This window comes from Parasteatoda tepidariorum, chromosome 5 (genome assembly GCF_982258835.1).
Source record: "Parasteatoda tepidariorum strain Cologne lab strain chromosome 5, Ptep-v5.0, whole genome shotgun sequence".
In the NCBI taxonomy this organism is placed as follows: Eukaryota; Metazoa; Arthropoda; class Arachnida; order Araneae; family Theridiidae; genus Parasteatoda; species Parasteatoda tepidariorum.
In genome coordinates, this window is record NC_141759.1 from 30,137,034 (window position 1) to 30,156,897 (window position 19,864).

Consider the following 19,864-nt stretch of genomic DNA (forward strand, 5'->3'; position numbering starts at 1 on the left):
AAATTAACTTTTAGTAATTATTTATTATTTTTTAATATTTTATTTAATTTTAGTCGAAAAATTTTTGAATTTTAAAGTATATTATTTTTTACACCTTTTTAGAGAAAATAATTTTGCCTGACAAGACATAAAATTTAAGTGAAATCGCTCGAATTGTTCTTAAGAAGAGGAATTTCAAAAAATCAAATTTTCTTATAGGTTAATAATAATTAAATTAATTATTATTATTAAATTAATATTATATATTAATATTAAATTAATATAATATGATATTAAGTTAATTAATTTCAAAGATTCGATTTCTCAGAAACAATTCGATAAATTTCCCTCAATTTTAGTATTTTTCCATGTAAAATTATATTCTTTAAAATTATGTAAAAAATTATATTCCTTACAATTTAAATATTTTTCGACTATAATTAAATAAAATAATAAAAAATTACAAATATTTATTAAATGTTATTTTTTGCATGCAATTATCTTTGATTAAAATAATTGGTGTGTAAAAAAAAAATCTCGATGTATGACGAAATACACAAAAAGTAAAATTAATATTAAAGGGTCCAAACTTTGGATCGATTCCGACCGATTTCGATCAAATTTAATATTTTATCATGTAAAATTACAAACTTTAATCTGATGCAAAATTTTTTATACCTTATAATTCAATTTTTCTCGATTATTATTAAATAAAACAAAGAAAATATTTTTTAGAAAGATTTGTTTTTTGCATGGAACTATCTTTGGACAGACGAATTTTATAATCGTGTGCGCAAAAATTTTCAATTTGCTTAAAAACGTTTTCGAAATATAACGATAAATACGCAAAAAATCAACTTAACATTAAGGGATCTAAGACTTAGACCCCTCTCCAGATTAAACTTTTGGGACATATTTCCAAGATTGCTCCTACCCCCTAGGTTTTGGGGTCAGAAATCTGAATCCTTAGAAAAATGGGTATGTTTATTCAGAGAAAGTACATTTTTGTGCCTGATTTCGTATCGTAAAATATTATTTGTAACTTAAAATATTATCTGTGTATAAATTTTAACATATTTGAGATCACCTCCTAGAGCCACTAGCATTTAATCCTAGAAATTGAAAATCCGATCATTATCATCATTCGATCAATTTCAGGGTGGCTAATTTTTTTCCCCACTGTATTTTACTTTAGCGTGAAAATATTCAATTTTCTCTTAAACACCTCCAAACTGGTTTTTGTCTTGTATCTTTGATATCTATTTTGTCTTGTATCTTTGTCTTGTATTCTATATTTTTTGTCTATGTCTATTTCCTTTAAAAACTAGAATTTTACTTCATAAATTCTGTAATGTTAAAATAACCGATAAGAGGGTTAACAAAAAACTTACATTTGAGTTAATATGATTAATTACTTAACAATTAATTTCTGTTGAGTGTCTTATTTTTTTAAAAATTCAATTAATTTTGAAATGAACATCATCTTTTAATTAATGAACTATTAAAATTTGGTTCATTAGCAGATGCAGAGCCTCAAAGAAAAATATGAGAGAGTATTGTTTTCTCAATAATATTTGATTTGCGATGTTCTCTGCTGGCAGGAGAAATAAGTTGGAGATGAAGTTTTACAAAAGCGATATTTTTGAATTGCATAAACATGAAAAAGAGGTTATATCTATTTTTTAAAAATTAAATAGAGTTAGATCACAAATATGAATTAATTAAGATCTTTATACTATATTTCGTAATTGGAAAACCCGACTTTAAAAGCTGATGATGTAATTTGAAAGTCTTTTTGCTGCGAGCTATGCTAGCGCATTGCAAATTGGCGTCGGCACGTTGCAAAGAAAACCAGGGAACCACTGAATGACTGAATGTATATATATATATATATATATATATATATATATATATATATATATATATATATATATATATATATATATATATATATATATATATATATATATATATATATATATATATATATATATATATATATATATATATATATATATATATATATATATGTTTTCAATTTGATTTGTAATTCTCCATTCTGGTTGGAGCAGAAGATGCTTTTTCAATTTAATTAATTCAGTGTGTGGCAAGAAGCAAAGCGTGACAGAAGCTCTGTATGTGTGACAAGAAGCAAACGAGTGAAATATTATAAAAGTAGTAAAAGATAAATTGAAACCTAAACTAATGCTCGAAGTATACAGCACTTTAGAATGTTTAGAGACCTTTGCTTATTAGGATATCAAAACATAACGATCTAATTAAACCATCTTCTTTTCACTTTTGGTAAAACAACACATATTCGATATGGAATTCTTAGAGTAAAGATATCATAATTGTGAAAGATTTTTCGATGAAGTTTAATCTCAACCTAAGTGCACTTCTAAACGCTGTCATTACAATGATTGTCATGACATTTCCCCTCATATTTTTTATTATTCTTTTTGATGTTGTTGTTGGGGTTCATATACGTTTCACTAAATCTACACAATGCAGTGCTGCACTTTTTGATGTGTATGTTACCAGCAATGTTTGAAATCCGGCATTCTATTGAATAAAGCCTAAACATTGCATATAATGCCTAAAACTAACAGGCAATGTATGAAAAGATTTATATCTCACTCATTTCCTAGGCATTATATAGAATGCCCAATGAGAAACTGGCAAAGTATAAAATACATATCCGATTCGTTAAAATGTCATTCACAAATGCAAAATTGAAAATGTTATTTAAGCCTGCTAAGTTGATACAAGTAGGTTAATTTCTTATTTTTTATATGATAATTTTGATTCCCTTTATAAGAAAGGCATAAATTATGTTTCGTACAACTTTTATGTTTCTTTACGCATATTGAATAATTTTTTTAATGGCACTCTCATTATTATTTCAGAATTATATTTTTAAAATGCAGATCATTTACACAATAACCTCATCAGAGCGTTTTTTTCATACTTTGCCTAAATAGCTTTTGTCATTCTATAGAATGGCTAGGTATTATAAATAATAGGGAAAGTATATAATATTTCTCATATTTCATACCTTGCCTAAAAACATCAGGCATTATACGCAATGCCTAGTCATTCTATAGAATGCCGGCCTTTCATACTTTGCCGGTAACATATATAATGAAAGATAAATTATAGAGCAGAGAATGAATATAAAGTTTATGATAAAAATAAAAACATTTCTCTTTCTGGAGTCTGTATTTGTAAAAAGCAGGACGCTCATTTTAGAAATCAGGGAAATAAATCTACGAGTCTAAATACTTGAATAACGTGCAATTTTTTGAGGGTTACCCACCTGCATTGAAATTTATCATATTCAATTCAGGGAGCTAACACTCAAAGATACATTGAATTTCAATGTCTTCAATTTAGGGAGTCGTCTCTGAGTTCAAAATCTTAAATGAAGCTCATGATCCTTAACTTACTAAACTGACACTGGTATCAAATGCGCATTGAAATTCATTGTATTTATTTTAGAAAACTGTCACTTGTTTTGCATCTTCAATGAAATGCAAATTCATTGTCTTTAATTCAATGAAATGTCATTGGTATCAAATCTACATTTAAATTCACTGTATTTATCTTTGAGAACTTTCACTGGTTTTACAGCTACTTTTAAATTCACTGTCTTTAATTTAGTGAACTATCACTAGTCTTACAGCTGCATTGAAAATCGTTGTCTTTAATATAGTGAAATGTCACTGGTTTCACAGCTACATTGAAATTAACTTTCTTTCATTTAGTGAACTGTAATTAGTCTTATAGCCGCATTGAAAATCGTTGTCTTTAATATAGTGAAATGTCACTGGTATTACAGCTACATCGAAATTCATTGTCCTTAATTTGGTGAGCTACCACTGGTCTTACAGCTACATTTAAATTCAATGTCTTTAATTTATTGAACTGTCACTGGTCTTACAGATTCATTGAAATTCATCGTCTTTAATTCAATGAAATGTCATTGGTATCAAATCAACATTTAAATTCATCGTATTTATTTTAGTAAACTATCACTAGTGTTACAGCTACATTAAAAATCATTGTCTTTAATATAGAGAAATGTCACTGGATTCACAGCTACATTGAAATTAACTTTCTTTCATTCAGTGAACTGTAATTAGTCTTATAGCCACATTGAAAATCGTTGTCTTTAATATAGTGAAATGTCACTGGTTTCACAGCTACATTGAAATTAACTTTCTTTTATTTAGTGAACTGTAATTAGTCTTATAGCCACATTGAAAATCGTTGTCTTTAATATATTGAAATGTTATTGGTTTCACAGCTACATTGAAATTAACTTTCTTTCATTTAGTGAACTGTAATTAGTCTTATAGCCACATTGAAAATCGTTGTCTTTAATATAGTGAAATGTCATTGGTTTCACAGCTACATTGAAATTAACTTTCTTTCATTTAGTGAACTGTAATTAGTCTTATAGCCACATTGAAAATCGTTGTCTTTAATATAGTGAAATGTCATTGGTTTCACAGCTACATTGAAATTAACTTTCTTTCATTTAGTGAACTGTAATTAGTCTTATAGCCACATTGAAAATCGTTGTCTTTAATATAGTGAAATGTCATTGGTTTCACAGCTACATTGAAATTAACTTTCTTTCATTTAGTGAACTGTAATTAGTCTTATAGCCACATTGAAAATTGTTGTCTTTAATATAGTGAAATGTCATTGGTTTCACAGCTACATTGAAATTAACTTTCTTTCATTTAGTGAACTGTAATTAGTCTTATAGCCACATTGAAAATCGTTGTCTTTAATATAGTGAAATGTCATTGGTTTCACAGCTACATTGAAATTAACTTTCTTTCATTTAGTGAACTGTAATTAGTCTTATAGCCACATTGAAAATCGTTGTCTTTAATATAGTGAAATGTCATTGGTTTCACAGCTACATTGAAATTAACTTTCTTTCATTTAGTGAACTGTAATTAGTCTTATAGCCACATTGAAAATCGTTGTCTTTAATATAGTGAAATGTCATTGGTTTCACAGCTACATTGAAATTAACTTTCTTTCATTTAGTGAACTGTAATTAGTCTTATAGCCACATTGAAAATCGTTGTCTTTAATATAGTGAAATGTCATTGGTTTCACAGCTACATTGAAATTAACTTTCTTTCATTTAGTGAACTGTAATTAGTCTTATAGCCACATTGAAAATCGTTGTCTTTAATATAGTGAAATGTCATTGGTTTCACAGCTACATTGAAATTAACTTTCTTTCATTTAGTGAACTGTAATTAGTCTTATAGCCACATTGAAAATCGTTGTCTTTAATATAGTGAAATGTCATTGGTTTCACAGCTACATTGAAATTAACTTTCTTTTATTTAGTGAACTGTAATTAGTCTTATAGCCACATTGAAAATCGTTGTCTTTAATATAGTGAAATGTCATTGGTTTCACAGCTACATTGAAATTAACTTTCTTTCATTTAGTGAACTGTAATTAGTCTTATAGCCGCATTGAAAATCGTTGCCTTTAATATAGAGAAATGTCACTGGTATTAGAGCTACATCGAAATTCATTGTCCTTAATTTGGTGAGCTACCACTGGTCTTACAGCTACATTTAAATTCAATGTCTTTAATTTAGTGAACTATCACTGGTCTTACAGCTGCATTGAAAATCGTTGTCTTTAATATAGTGAAATGTCACTGGTTTCACAGCTACATTGAAATTAACTTTCTTTCATGTAGTGAACTGTAATTAGTCTGATAGCCGTATTGAAAATCGTTGTCTTTAATATAGTGAAATGTCACTGGTATTACAGCTACATCGAAATTCATTGTCCTTAATTTGGTGAACTACCACTGGTCTTACAGCTACATTTAAATTCAATGTCTTTAATTTATTGAACTGTCACTGGTCTTACAGATTCATTGAAATTCATCGTCTTTAATTCAATGAAATGTCATTGGTATCAAATCAACATTTAAATTCATCGTATTTATTTTAGTAAACTATCACTAGTGTTACAGCTACATTAAAAATCATTGTCTTTAATATAGAGAAATGTCACTGGTTTCACAGCTACATTGAAATTAACTTTCTTTCATTTAGTGAACTGTAATTAGTCTTATAGCCACATTGAAAATCGTTGTCTTTAATATAGTGAAATGTCACTGGTTTCACAGCTACATTGAAATTAACTTTCTTTTATTTAGTGAACTGTAATTAGTCTTATAGTCACATTGAAAATCGTTGTCTTTAATATAGTGAAATGTCACTGGTCTTACAGCTACATTTAAATTCAATGTCTTTAATTTATTGAACTATCACTGGTCTTACAGATTCATTGAAATTCATCGTCTTTAATTCAGTGAAATGTCATTGGTATCAAATCAACATTTAAATTCATCGTATTTATTTTAGTAAGCTATCACTAGTGTTCAGCTACATTAAAAATCGTTGTCTTTAATATAGAGAAATGTCACTGGTTTCACAGCTACATTGAAATTAACTTTCTTTTATTTAGTGAACTGTAATTAGTCTTATAGCCACATTGAAAATCGTTGTCTTTAATATAGTGAAATGTCACTGGTTTCACAGCTACATTGAAATTCATTGTCTTTAATTTGGTGAGCTACCACTGGTCTTACAGCTGCATTTAAATTCAATGTCTTTAATTTATTGAACTATCACTGGTCTTACAGATTCATTGAAATTCATTGTTTTTCATTTAATAAACTGTCATTGTTATCAAATCTACATTTAAACTCACTGTCTTTAATTTAGTGAACTGTCACTAATTTCTAAGCTACATTTAAATTCATTATCTTTTATTTTTGGAACTGTCACTGGTTCATTTTTTAAATTTAATGAGCAATCCCCTATCTTACAGTTACATTGGAATTCATTTCTTTCGATTTATTTAACTATCAGTTGTCTTTCAGCTGCATTCTTCTAAAAAAAACATATTAATATGAATTACACTGGTTAAAATTTTTTTTGTTTTATTTATTATTACATGGGATATTTTTTAAAGAGATTTTGGATACTTTCATATTGCTGGTTTCAAATCTGCCATCGGATTTCCACCATAAGCTACAGTTTTTTCAAATAAAATATTTAGTCTATTTTTTTGTCGAAATGTACAAGTTGAAAGACGTAATAAAAAGGGAATCGAATTTATGTTAAAACAAACTTTTCAAAGAGTAAAGACATACCAGCAGAAAAATTGCATATGAACTTATACCCGGAATGTTGTCATATATCGGTAGGGGCGTTTCCCTATAACAGACAGTTTCTTCGTATGCTTTTGAACAGGTCACAAAGGGGAAGCTAACATCTCTAGCCCTGTACGACAACATCTATTTTAATCCTGATGATGTGTTGTAACTCTCTTTTATATATACCATTTTTGAACTTGCACATATCAGTTAAAAAGATGAAATATCATATTCAAAAAACATCTAGCTTCGCGAAAAAAACGAATAACAGATTTAAAATCCCCTCTTCCAAATTAGGTTATACTATCTGGAACTTGTATAAATGCTTTTTACTAGTATTTTAACATACATTTTGCATATATGACACTGACATTCAATAAATCTTACAAAAGCTTTTCAAGTTACAGTCAACAGAGTTGCTTGTAACTGTATCTCTAAGCTATCAAGTAATATTGCATACGTAAAAACAACACCAAAAGAACCCAGTATTAGGCTTCGTTTGATTGGTACTATTTTCCAAACTGTGAGATAAATTTCACTCTCAGCACATTTCTGAAATCTCTTCAGGGACCGATATGAGTTTCCTGAACATTCGTTTATTATTCTGCTATTTCGAGTTACTTGAGCACCCGCTTCAGAGACTAAACACGCAGATACAGTGAGAATTATGAACAAAGTTCCAGTATAAAATGCTGTTAAAAATACAACAACAAAAGTTATAAAATCGTTCGATAATTTGTGATGTAAAATGGTAGATACTGTGAAATACATTCCGGATGATTCGAAAATGAAAAACAAAAATACCAGAAGCGACAAATAATCGTCAATCAGTTCCACTAATTTATGTATTGCTTCGTATTTTTTGAACAAAAGTTCGAAATTGAACCTTTTACTATGGAGAAGCATGTTGTTAAAGTTCAAAATTTTGTTTCGAATTTGATGACAAACTATTGAATAAAACATGGTAAATATTGTAAGGGGCAACAACAGACATAATCTGTAATACAAATTGAGAAACAGTTCTGCGAAGTAACTTATGAACTTTGATTCAAAAGGGAAACCAAGCATGAATATGAATTTAGATCGTTTTTTTGCTTGGGAATTAAAATAAGACAAAAAATATGCACAATAAATCAGAAAGCCGAAGAAAATCCATACCTGAATTTTAATTTTTAACGTTTTCGATAATGGTAACCTAATCATGTATTTTGTGACCTCTTTAAGATTATTAAACTTAATCATAAGCACATAACGAAAAACGACAGTTGTGAAAAGCAATGTTATATTTTGAGAAAGTGTAGAATTGACACTTTCTGTAAAAATTTCAATACAGATCATGTTTAAGGAGAAGAGGACAGTAGCAAAAATATTTAATATCCAGATGAATGCGTTCTGTAATACTATAATTTTATTTATGGGGGAAGATATAGGAAATATTGCACTGATTCTGAAAAGTACTACTATAAAGGTATACAAATACGCTGTTTTATGGCTGAAACATTTAAACTGTCGTCTCATTGTTGATTGCAATTTTATATGCTTCTGTTTTATGGCTGAAGCATTTAAACTGTCGTCTCATTGTTGATTGCAATTTTATATGCTTCTGTTTTATGGCTGAAACATTTAAACTGTCGTCTCATTGTTGATTGCAGTTTTATATGCTTCTGTATTATGGCTGAAACATTTAAACTGTCGTCTCATTGTTGATTGCAATTTTACATGCTTCTGTATTATGGCTGAAACATTTAAACTGTCGTCTCATTGTTGATTGCAATTTTATATGCTTCTGTATTATGGCTGAAACATTTAAACTGTCGTCTCATTGTTGATTGCAATTTTATATGCTTCTGTATTATGAAGTTTAACAGGAAAAATAAAACTGGAACGATAAGACCCGTATATTGATTATGTGACCAGAATTTTTTTTAAACATTCAATTTAATAACAAGATGTTCTATTTATAATATTTGTCTAAAAACAAATCATCCATAAAGTTTGTCAGATACCATAGATGAAGCAATTACGTTAATGGATTGAAAATCTCTGATAGAATAAAAGAGGTTTTTAATGAATCGATTGTAAACATTAAAGTTGTATGAAAAACGTATTATCACCTCAATTTGCTTTCAAATCCTTTTTTGCAGATTGATTGCTAAATCAACAGTAAACTAATTAAAGGAATAAAGGATCAACAGTGAAGATAATTAATTTTACAATATTTAATTAAGTTTTCTTCAATTTCATATTCTATAGGGGCCGTGTGAATGTTTGATTAATAAACTAATTTTAATTTTAAGAAATATTGTATGTATGCATCCTAAATATATGATTCTTGCTTTATCGTAAAAGTAACTTTACTGATTCTTATGCGTACCACATCTTTTTGTAATTATAAATTTTAGTGTTGAAGAATGACAAACATGGTGGCAGATACTCTACTTCAAAAGAACATTTAAAGTGAAAAGGAAAAAACTGTGAACTGTGAGAAAAATCTTTAATTAACTGCTTTTACCTAATACGATTAAACAACCAGAATTTTGTCTCACAAAATAAGTCCATCTAATGAAGCTATTTAGTTCATTGTAGATGGACACATATTGTAGTCGAAAAGGCTAATCTGTAACTTCGTTTTTACGGTATTGAAACCATGCTAGTTATGAATGGTTTAAAAAAACCCGAATAGGGCTGTTTTCATGTTACTTAAACCATACTAGTAGTAAACGGTTTCAAAACCATTAAGGTAAAAAATGTTCTTCACCATAAACTTTACGATTAATTTAATGGACCGAGTGCTATTAGTTACTTTACTATAGTTTTAGAATTAAAATAAGAAAGTAATAGAATCCAAAACATTGATCCATTTGATCAATATTTCAAACTTGACCAATTAGCTCTAGATACTTTTTAATCAAATGCCCTAACTAATAGAATAATCGTTACTATTTTATTTTTTTCAGTTTTTGCATTTTTTATTTTTAATTTTATATTTCTCATTATTTTTTTTTCTCTTTTTTATTTCTAATTGCTATTTTTTTCTCTTTTTTCTATCTGTCTTGTCTTCCAGCCTTAACCATTAACCGATAATTGCTCTTTTTGGGGCATAGGCGCGGGGTTAAATGTTTGTGTGTGTGTGATCAATATTTCAACAAGCACAAAAGAAACTTCTTTACTTAAATCCAGGACTGCAATGCAGTAAATTTCATCAATATATTTAGTTTTGAAAAACTTAGTCGAGATCCACAAGTCCAGGGTTCGATCCTAGGGCCGGGCAAGGTGTATTCAGCCTTTTATCCATTCAGTGAGTCGATAAATGAGTACAAGCATGCTTGGGAACCAAATGCTGGGGAATCCGCGTTCGGCTGACCACCTAACGGGAGCATCTGCTCCTGCACCCCAGAGCCCAAGGAAAACAAAACTGAGTTGGACACAGTAGGCCTTGGCTCTCTATGGGTTGTCGGGCCACTGAGTTAGTAAATATGTCGCACAAAGTAATACGAACAATGTTTTAGTGATTGTTACGTCGCACAAAGCAATATGACTAATATTGTAGCAATTGTTATGTCGCACAAAGCTATAATAACAATATTTTGACAATTGTTACGTCGCTCAAAGCAATACGAGCAATATTTTACTAATTATTAATTCATACGAAGTAATGCGAGCAATGTTTTAGTAATTGTTACGTTTCACAAAGTGCCATTTTTCTATTTTAATATTTTTTAAATAATTTATTAATCAGAGGCAGTTTGCTCGATTCGATCTCGAACTCTCATAATTGCTTCTCATTTATCATTGTTTTTTCTTGACGTTATTATTTTCCACAAAAACGCATAGCATTTTGTATTCAAAATCTATAAGTATTGCAAGTATATGCAAGAATAATCAAAATCTATAAGATATGTAAATCTATAAGTAAGTATATGTAAGAACATTTTGTTCTCTGGGGCATTATGGAGATAGATGTAGTTTTAATAGGTACCAAACATACGAATGTGGGGACAATGTATTAATATATAAGTCTGTTTGGCACTTATTAAAACCGTACAACATTAAAACTGTAGAAACTGCATCAATACAGCACAATTTTAATAAATATTCTAAAGGAAAAGGGTTTTTTATGGTACCTCGAAAAGCATACGTACTGTAGATAATTGTTTGATTGTCGTGAATTTATGAGTTGACTTCCAGCAACATAGGTATGCCAAATGAAAAGTGTTGATATTTATTTTGCATGGATTAACTAATAAAAACGTGTTTCTCTCTATTTACTGACGTAGAACTGCCGAAAATGATAAAGCATAATATTAAATAGAGAAAAAAAGAGGAATTTTTTTAATTTTATTAATCGCGCTGGAATATGTCACTCAGTTTTGTGCATGGTTTTTAGTTTCGATCATAATTAATTATTATTTTCCTTCTTTTTTCTTTTTTTTTACTCAGTATGAAAAAAGGATATTCGGCTAGTAAATAAATAAAAACTTAAAAGTGTACTTATTATAAAATGTTTAGTCAGAAAAAAACAAACTTTGAAAATAATAAACAAATAAATAAACTGAAAACGATAGGTATATTCATTAGAAATTCCTTGGCTAGCAAAAAAATAAACTTCTAATTTAAAATTGAAACTAACTAAAGATGTCACCTCGGTACACGCTGTTGTTTAGTTTAAAAATAATATTTCAAGTTACTTTTTCTATTACTACATCTAATTATTTCAATATTTATATAAAATGCCACTTAGTTTCAGTCATATAGTAATAAGGCACTCAAAGTTTTGTTAAAATTTATCAAATTTCTGTAATTTCTCGTTTTTTGTTCTCTACAACTTTAGAAAAACTTTCGACTAAATCTGATCTGTTGGCATTCATACTTACCCCTTTCCTTCTAGCACCTGTTAAAATAACGAGGAAAAGTTATGCCCTCTATTTTTCATGCACGTCATATTTCCGGGCTGGAGTGTTTAAAAGTAAAGCAGTAAAAAGATTAGTGTAATCTGTTTTTAATACCTGCAATCATGTTTATTTCTCCACCTTCACACTAGATGGCAGTGCCAGATTATTTGTATATTGTTTAGAGATAGTTTATTTTAAACTAGATTTCAGTACCTATTAAACAGGCAAAGCAAAAAGTTAACCCAAAAATTAATAATGAATACACATATTTTACACATACCTGAGTTTTATATAATTTTCTTGAATAAAAATTAAGAACTTTTATGACCATTCTCTTCAAAAATATGTGACAATTAAAGGGTAAACTGCAAAAGATATATCAAACTTTCCAACTTCTTTGGATTTATTAGGATATCATTTTTCTAAATTTAAAGTGAAAATAAATTGTATGCTTTATCCTTTTATAATTGATTTAAAAATTTGATCGTGATTGATTTTGTCCACCACTATATCCGGGCAGTATAAATATATATAAATGACTTTAATTTAAAAAGTCATAAGAACAACTCCTGCAGAAAGCAAAAACCATAAAATTTTAAAGATATGTGTGTTAGCAGGGCAGTACTTCATCAGGGAATAACACAGGATCTAAAACACAGGATCCTGCTAAAACACAGGATCCTTTCTGTTGTCTGAGGTGAAACCAAGAACTGACAGTGCTCCGAGGCCCCATATAGGAAAGGTAAATACGAAAAAGCAATTAGAAAAATTGAAATGTAAATGCAAAGATAAATAAATGACAAACAATCACAAATTAAGTCTCAATAATGATTTGAAAGTACACAACATAAGACATAAGAAACGCCGACAAATAAGAAAAATAAAGATAAAGTTACAGTTAGAATAGCCACATCAAAATAACATATAAATTGCCAAATTATTAAGAAAACTTTAGAAATATATCAGGTGCTGATCCCTTTTTGAAAATCTTGAAAAAATAAAACAGAGAAACATTCAATGAGTTAATAATTTTTTAAAAAGGTGCTGCCATCTGGAACATAAAATCTTAAATTTCACCGCATAGGCCTATTAACCCCTTGGGGACGGGTGATTCATGAAAGCATTCGTACAAAATCAGGATCAGGATGTAATTAAATAAAAAGCGGTAACTTAAATGTAGTCGTTTCAAATTTGACAGACTTACTTTGCTGTTACTTTAATTATTGTTAGTTTAATCATATATATAATAAATGTTAATTCAAAGTATAACTAAATAGTTTTATTTTGAACAAAGTAATGGTGAATTAAATAAATCAAACAATTATAACTCCGCCCACAAATAAACTGCTAAAGAAATACTTTGATTACCAGTTTTATATTTTTACCCTGGTTGATACGGTTTTATGGTGTCACGTATTTGTGACAGTCGGCGCGAAAGGGTTAAAGCGGGCTTCAATATCGGCCGAATTATTTGAAAGTCTTTAAAATATTTTGAATCAAAACATCATAATTACAGTAATTAAAAGAAAAATTATTATTCCCTAATGTAGTCCTGAAATTCTGAATATATATATATATATATATATATATATATATATATGTGTGTGGTGATAGGTTCGCCGCTCATCGTAAAATCAAGTTTATTTCATATTGTTATCTGTTTGTCTTTATTCACCGCTTGTGTTTTTACTTATTTTTGAAGTGAACTGAAATAAGAGTTCTGATGTCATCATATTAGAATTGTATAAATACCAGCTCGCACATGACAGCCTGTCAGTATTTCTCTCATCACCTGCGGTGATGATGCTTCTTGTAAATCAAACCAACTTGTATATAAATGTAAATATGTAGAATAAAATATTAGTATCTCAAAGGAGCTATCTTCGCTTACCTCAATGGTGACCCGGATGTCTGACGACAAGTAACTTTTATTTTTGATCTTTCCTGTTTTTGGTCATTGGATTAATAGGAAACTGCAACTATGGCGGAATCATCTGCAGTAAAAATTCCTATCTTCAATATCACTGATCCACACCTGTGGTTCCATATGGTCGAAGCAACTTTCCAGCTTGCGACACCGAAGCCGATTACGGAAAGCAAAACAAAGTTTAACTACTGCCTCGCCCATCTTCCTCCTGAAGTAGCCGCAGTTGTAAGGGACGTCATTATAACTCCTGACGTAGACGATCCTTTCAAAAAGCTGAAAGAAGAAATTATTGCACGCTGCGGGGAAACGAAGTCCCAGGAAATTCGACGTTTACTCTCCGGAGAGCAGCTAGGTGACAGAAAGCCTAGTGAACTCTTGCGCACTATGCAGAGAAGAGCTGAATCCCACAAAATCTCAGATTCACTACTTTTAGAACTATTTCTAAATCAGCTACCGCAGCATGTTCAGTCGATATTGGCCGCAATCCCTTCACTAAATTCAACAAGAGCTGCTGAAATCGCTGATAAAGTTATGGAAGTGTCAACTTCAAGTGAAGTTAGCGAAGTTTCTTCAAATCAACAATGCACCTTTGAGCTTTTAGAAGAAGTTAAAGCACTACGAAAAGAAGTAGCTGCATTGCGGACACGCAGCAGGTCTCGCAACCGGAACTATGCGCAGTTTCGTAATCGTCAAAGCCAATCCAAATCTCCACATCGAAACTCCAAAATGTGCTTCTATCATCGGAAATTTAAATCGGATGCTAGAAAGTGTGTCAAACCCTGCATCTACCAGAAAAACCAAGAAAGGCAAGAGTGAATGCGACTAACATCTTGCCTCCAACAAATTGTCGCCTTTTTGTTCGAGATAGACAATCCAACAAGACATTTCTAGTGGATACCGGAAGTGACTGCTCAATTATTCCAGCAAATAAAAAAGAAAAAACTCTTTCTCCGATTCAGACTTTTAAAGCTGCGAACAATACCATCATAAAAGTATACGGTAAGAAATTGTTAACTTTAGACTTCGGTCTTAGACGAAAGTTTAATTTTCCATTTTATATTTGTGATATAACTAATCATATTATGGGTGCAGATTTTTTATACTATTTTAATCTTAAACCTAATATTAGAAAACGTTGCTTAAATGATATTACTACTAATTTAAATTCTCATTGTATTTTTAAAAATTCTGACATTATTTCAATTAAAACTGTTCTTGGTGAAAATTTTTATGAAAAATTGTTAAACGAATATCCTGAAATAACGAAACCTATTTGCTCAGACCAAATTGTTAAGCATAATGTTGTACATCACATAGAAACTTTTGGTTCACCAGTTTTTGCTAAACCTCGGCGTCTAGCGCCCGATAGGCTAAAAATAGCAAAAATGGAATTTCAACATATGTTAGATTTAGGCCACATGCGCCCATCCAAAAGTAATTTTTCATCACCTTTACATTTAGTTCCCAAGAAAAATAGTTTGGACTGGCGTCCAGTAGGTGATTATCGAGCTTTAAACGCTCAAACTGTTAAAGATAAATATCCAATTCCTAATATTATGGATTTTACTAGTGAACTACATGGAGCTAAAATATTTTCTCACATTGATTTAATTCGAGCTTTCCATCAAATACCTATAGCCCATGAAGATGTACATAAAACTGCAATAATAACTCCTTTCGGATTATTCGAAAGTACTCGTATGCAATTCGGACTTTGCAATGCAGCCAGTACTTTCCAACGCTTTATTGACGAAGTAACTAGAGGCTTGGAAGGCGTTTACGCTTTCATAGATGATATATTAATAGCTTCCGAATCTCCCGAAGAGCATATAAAATATTTAAAATCACTTTTTGATAGACTGCAGTATTTTGGTTTAACAATAAATCCCTCTAAATGCTTATTTGGTCAGAATAGTTTACAATTTTTAGGTTTTAAAATTTCCGAAAAAGGTATTGAACCTTTAAATGATCGCGTTAATGCAATTCTAAATTTTCCAAAACCAAATACGATTACTCAATTACGTAGATTTCTAGGATTATTTAATTTTTATCGACGCTTTATTCCTAATGCAGCTCATATTTTATCACCTTTAACGAAGTTTTTAGAAGGACAACGAAATATTAAGAAATCTAACAAATCATCAAAAAAATCTGATTTACCGTTAATTTGGACCGATACTTCAAACAAATCTTTTTCTGATGCAAAACAAGCAATAGCCGATGCAACTCTATTAAAATATCCTAAACCTGGTGCTAATTTAAGTCTGTGGACTGACGCGTCTGATTTTGCAATCGGCAGTTCTTTAATGCAATATCAAAATAATGAGTGGGAACCAATTGCATTTTTCTCAACAAAATTAAATAAAAGTCAGCAAAATTGGTCAACATACGATCGCGAATTATTGGCAATATACGCGTCAATAAAAAAATTTCGTCACATGCTTGAAGGTAGAAGTTTTACTATTTTTACTGACCAAAAACCTCTAATTTATGCGTTTAAACAAAAACCGGAAAAATGTTCCCCACGCCAATTCAGATATCTTGATTATATTTCTCAATTTTCAACTGATATTAAACATGTAAAAGGAAAATCTAATTCAGTTGCTGATACTCTATCGCGAATAGAAATAAATGCAATTTCAAAACCTCCAATTCTAGACTTTAAAAAACTAGAACAAGAACAAAATAAAGATTCAGAATTAAAAGAAATATTAAATTCAAATAATTCATCTTTAAAATTAGAAAAACATTACTTTTCTTTGGAAGATGTTAATTTAATATGTGATTTTTCAACTAAGTATCCAAGACCTTTTATTCCAAAATCATACAGGCAAATTATTTTTGATAATTTACATTATTTTTCTCATCCTGGAATATATTCAACTACGAATTTAATTTCTAAACGATTTGTGTGGCCCAACATGAAAGTGGATATTAAAAATAAAGTTCGTTCTTGTGAGAAATGTCAGCGAGCTAAGGTTTTTCAACACACTAAAGCTCCTTTTAGTACATTTGCTCAACCCGACGCAAGATTTTCCCATATCCATCTGGATTTTATTGGCCCACTTCCTATTTCTGAAGGTAAGCAATACTGCCTTACAATAATAGATAGATTCACGAGATGGCCAGAAGTTATCCCTACTACGGATATGACTGCCGAGACCACCGCAAAAGCACTTATTCACGGTTGGATCTCTAGATTTGGCACACCCGTTACTATAACTACCGATCAAGGCCGAAATTTTGAATCAACTCTTTTTCGAAACCTCACTAATATTTTAGGCAGTAACCACATCCATACTACTTCGTATCACGCGCAAAGTAATGGAATGATAGAACGATTTCATAGACAACTCAAAAATTCTATAATAGCACAGGAAAATAATAAATGGACCGAAATTTTACCAATTGTCTTATTAGGTATTCGCACAGCTTTAAAAGCGGATATTAATGCAACTTGTGCACAACTTGTTTATGGTACTTCCTTACGTCTACCTTCGGATCTCTTAAACGCAAATTCTTTATCTCCACCAGTAACAGAAAATTATGTCACAAATTTAATGGCCGCAATGAGAAAATTAAGTCCTGTACCAGCATCAGCACACAGTAAAAATAAGTTCTATATTAATCCTAATTTGAAATCTTGTTCTCATATATTTTTAAAAGTAGATAAAATTCGTCCTCCACTATCACCTGCATACACCGGATCACACCGGGTAATTGAACGTTCTGATAAAACATTTATTATTGATTTTCATGGTAAGAAAATAACTGTCTCAATAGATAGAATTAAACCAGCTTTTCAAATTTCTGAGAAATTAAAAATAAATAAAATTCCAATGGTCGAAAAGCAATTAGCTCCAACAAAGGAAGAAAAGCAAATTGTTACAAAATCTGGTCGCCGTGTGCATTTCCCAAAATATTTTGTTAAAGAGTATGGAATATAAAAGAATCTAAATATTTTGTATCTATTAATTGTATTCCAATTTCCAAGTTAAAAATTTTTTCTTCCTAATTAAGACGTATATTTGAATTTACTACTTTGTATTTTATGATTGTTTTTAAACAATCATTATTGGTATCGTGACTTTGTCACTGGGGGGATACTGTGTGGTGATAGGTTCGCCGCTCATCGTAAAATCAAGTTTATTTCATATTGTTATCTGTTTGTCTTTATTCACCGCTTGTGTTTTTACTTATTTTTGAAGTGAACTGAAATAAGAGTTCTGATGTCATCATATTAGAATTGTATAAATACCAGCTCGCACATGACAGCCTGTCAGTATTTCTCTCATCACCTGCTGTGATGATGCTTCTTGTAAATCAAACCAACTTGTATATAAATGTAAATATGTAGAATAAAATATTAGTATCTCAAAGGAGCTATCTTCGCTTACCTCATATATATATATATATATATATATATATATATATATATATATATATATATATATATATATATATATATATATATATATATATATATATATATATATATATATATATATATATATAATTTGGCCAGTCAAAATATTCTTAAAAATCTTAACGAAAAGGTTGGAATTAAAATGTGTTAAACTAATAACATTAATCTTAAAATTTCTTCTTTTATCGTATAATCCGATAAAGAAATTTTGGTTATGAAGTTTGATATCAAGATCTAAAAAATAAGCGTAATTTTCATCTGAATTACTCTTAATTAAATTTAGTTCCTTAGGATAAATATCTTTAATTAAATCATAGTCATTGTAATCAAAAATAATTAAATCATCAATTAGTTTATCAATTGGATTTAGATTTATTGATGATTTAAATTTTTTTTTTACTGTAATGATTATTTATCGTTTGATACTAATTTTCTTAAATTTGTTTTAGGCAGACAGCCAGTTAGAATTTGTAAATTACATAAAACTCTTATGTACGTTAAACATTGCCATTTATTAAATAAAAATCTTAAGTTGAAAATCAAGTTGAAGTCTAGAATGACGCAATTATGTAAGGCAGCTATTTATATGAGGACATTGTAGAAATGTAGAATGAAAAATATGTAGGGAATATATATAGGTTGAGAATGTAAATATATAGAAATGAAGAGGGAAAAATATATATATTATAGAATGAAAAATAGTAAAATTTATGAAAATAATGAAGTTAATGTTAGTTCTTTGATCCTATTTACCCACTACAAAAAATTAAAGTAATTAAAATATTTCAGTGTTTAGAAGTATGTAGAAGATACCAGGCATTTTTATAACTATAACTTGGTTTATTTCCTTCATAAACAACTAAAATACTAAAAAGAGTTTCACAAAATAAAGTCTATCATCAGAGTAAGTGGAAAGACATCAGTAATTCGGGACTAGGTGGCTTAGGTCCTGCGCACATCTCCGGGTGAGAGCTGAAGTCGAAGTGGCATCCTGATCGACGGTGAGCTGGTTTTTATACTTCTTGAGTGTAGCCGCGCGCAGTCCGGGAAAGCTGATTTGCATCTTGAGAGATCGGTTTCTTCCAGCCGCGTTGTATTTTAATGAAGATGACGTTCTGTGTGACGTTCGATGTGATGAGTCTTCGATGACGCCACATTACTAATATTTTTTTAATATTTATAATTAAAAGCATTTAAAAGGAAGAAAAAAACCGAAAATTAAGTTGACACACATTTAACACACCATCCAATAATTAGTATTTTTTATTCTATTTAAATCACATATTATAAAGAACGACACATTTACTTTTACTTTCTAAGCGTCTGTTATGTTTTGCAAAGTAAACATTAAAAGTCAATTTTGTTGAAAGCTTTTTCATTCAATTGATTACTCTTTTAATTTGAAAACTCTTAATTTCAACCTA

General features: G+C 29.7%; 1 protein-coding gene across 1 annotated transcript; it reads left to right on the forward strand.

The window, feature by feature from the left end:
* Nucleotides 1-13,890: 13,890 nt before the first annotated feature.
* LOC147808739 (uncharacterized) lies at nt 13,891-15,096 on the forward strand. Its single transcript, XM_087163596.1, has one exon. It carries the CDS (start codon nt 14,069-14,071, stop codon nt 14,828-14,830), a length of 762 nt encoding a protein of 253 aa, XP_087019722.1. The 5' UTR covers nt 13,891-14,068; the 3' UTR covers nt 14,831-15,096.
* The last annotated feature ends 4,768 nt before the right edge of the window (nt 15,097-19,864 follow it).

What these genes read in the sequence shown, in the direction of transcription:
- LOC147808739 (XM_087163596.1), top strand. Translation starts at nt 14,069, where the DNA reads ATGGCGGAATCATCTGCAGTAAAAATTCCTATCTTCAATATCACTGAT.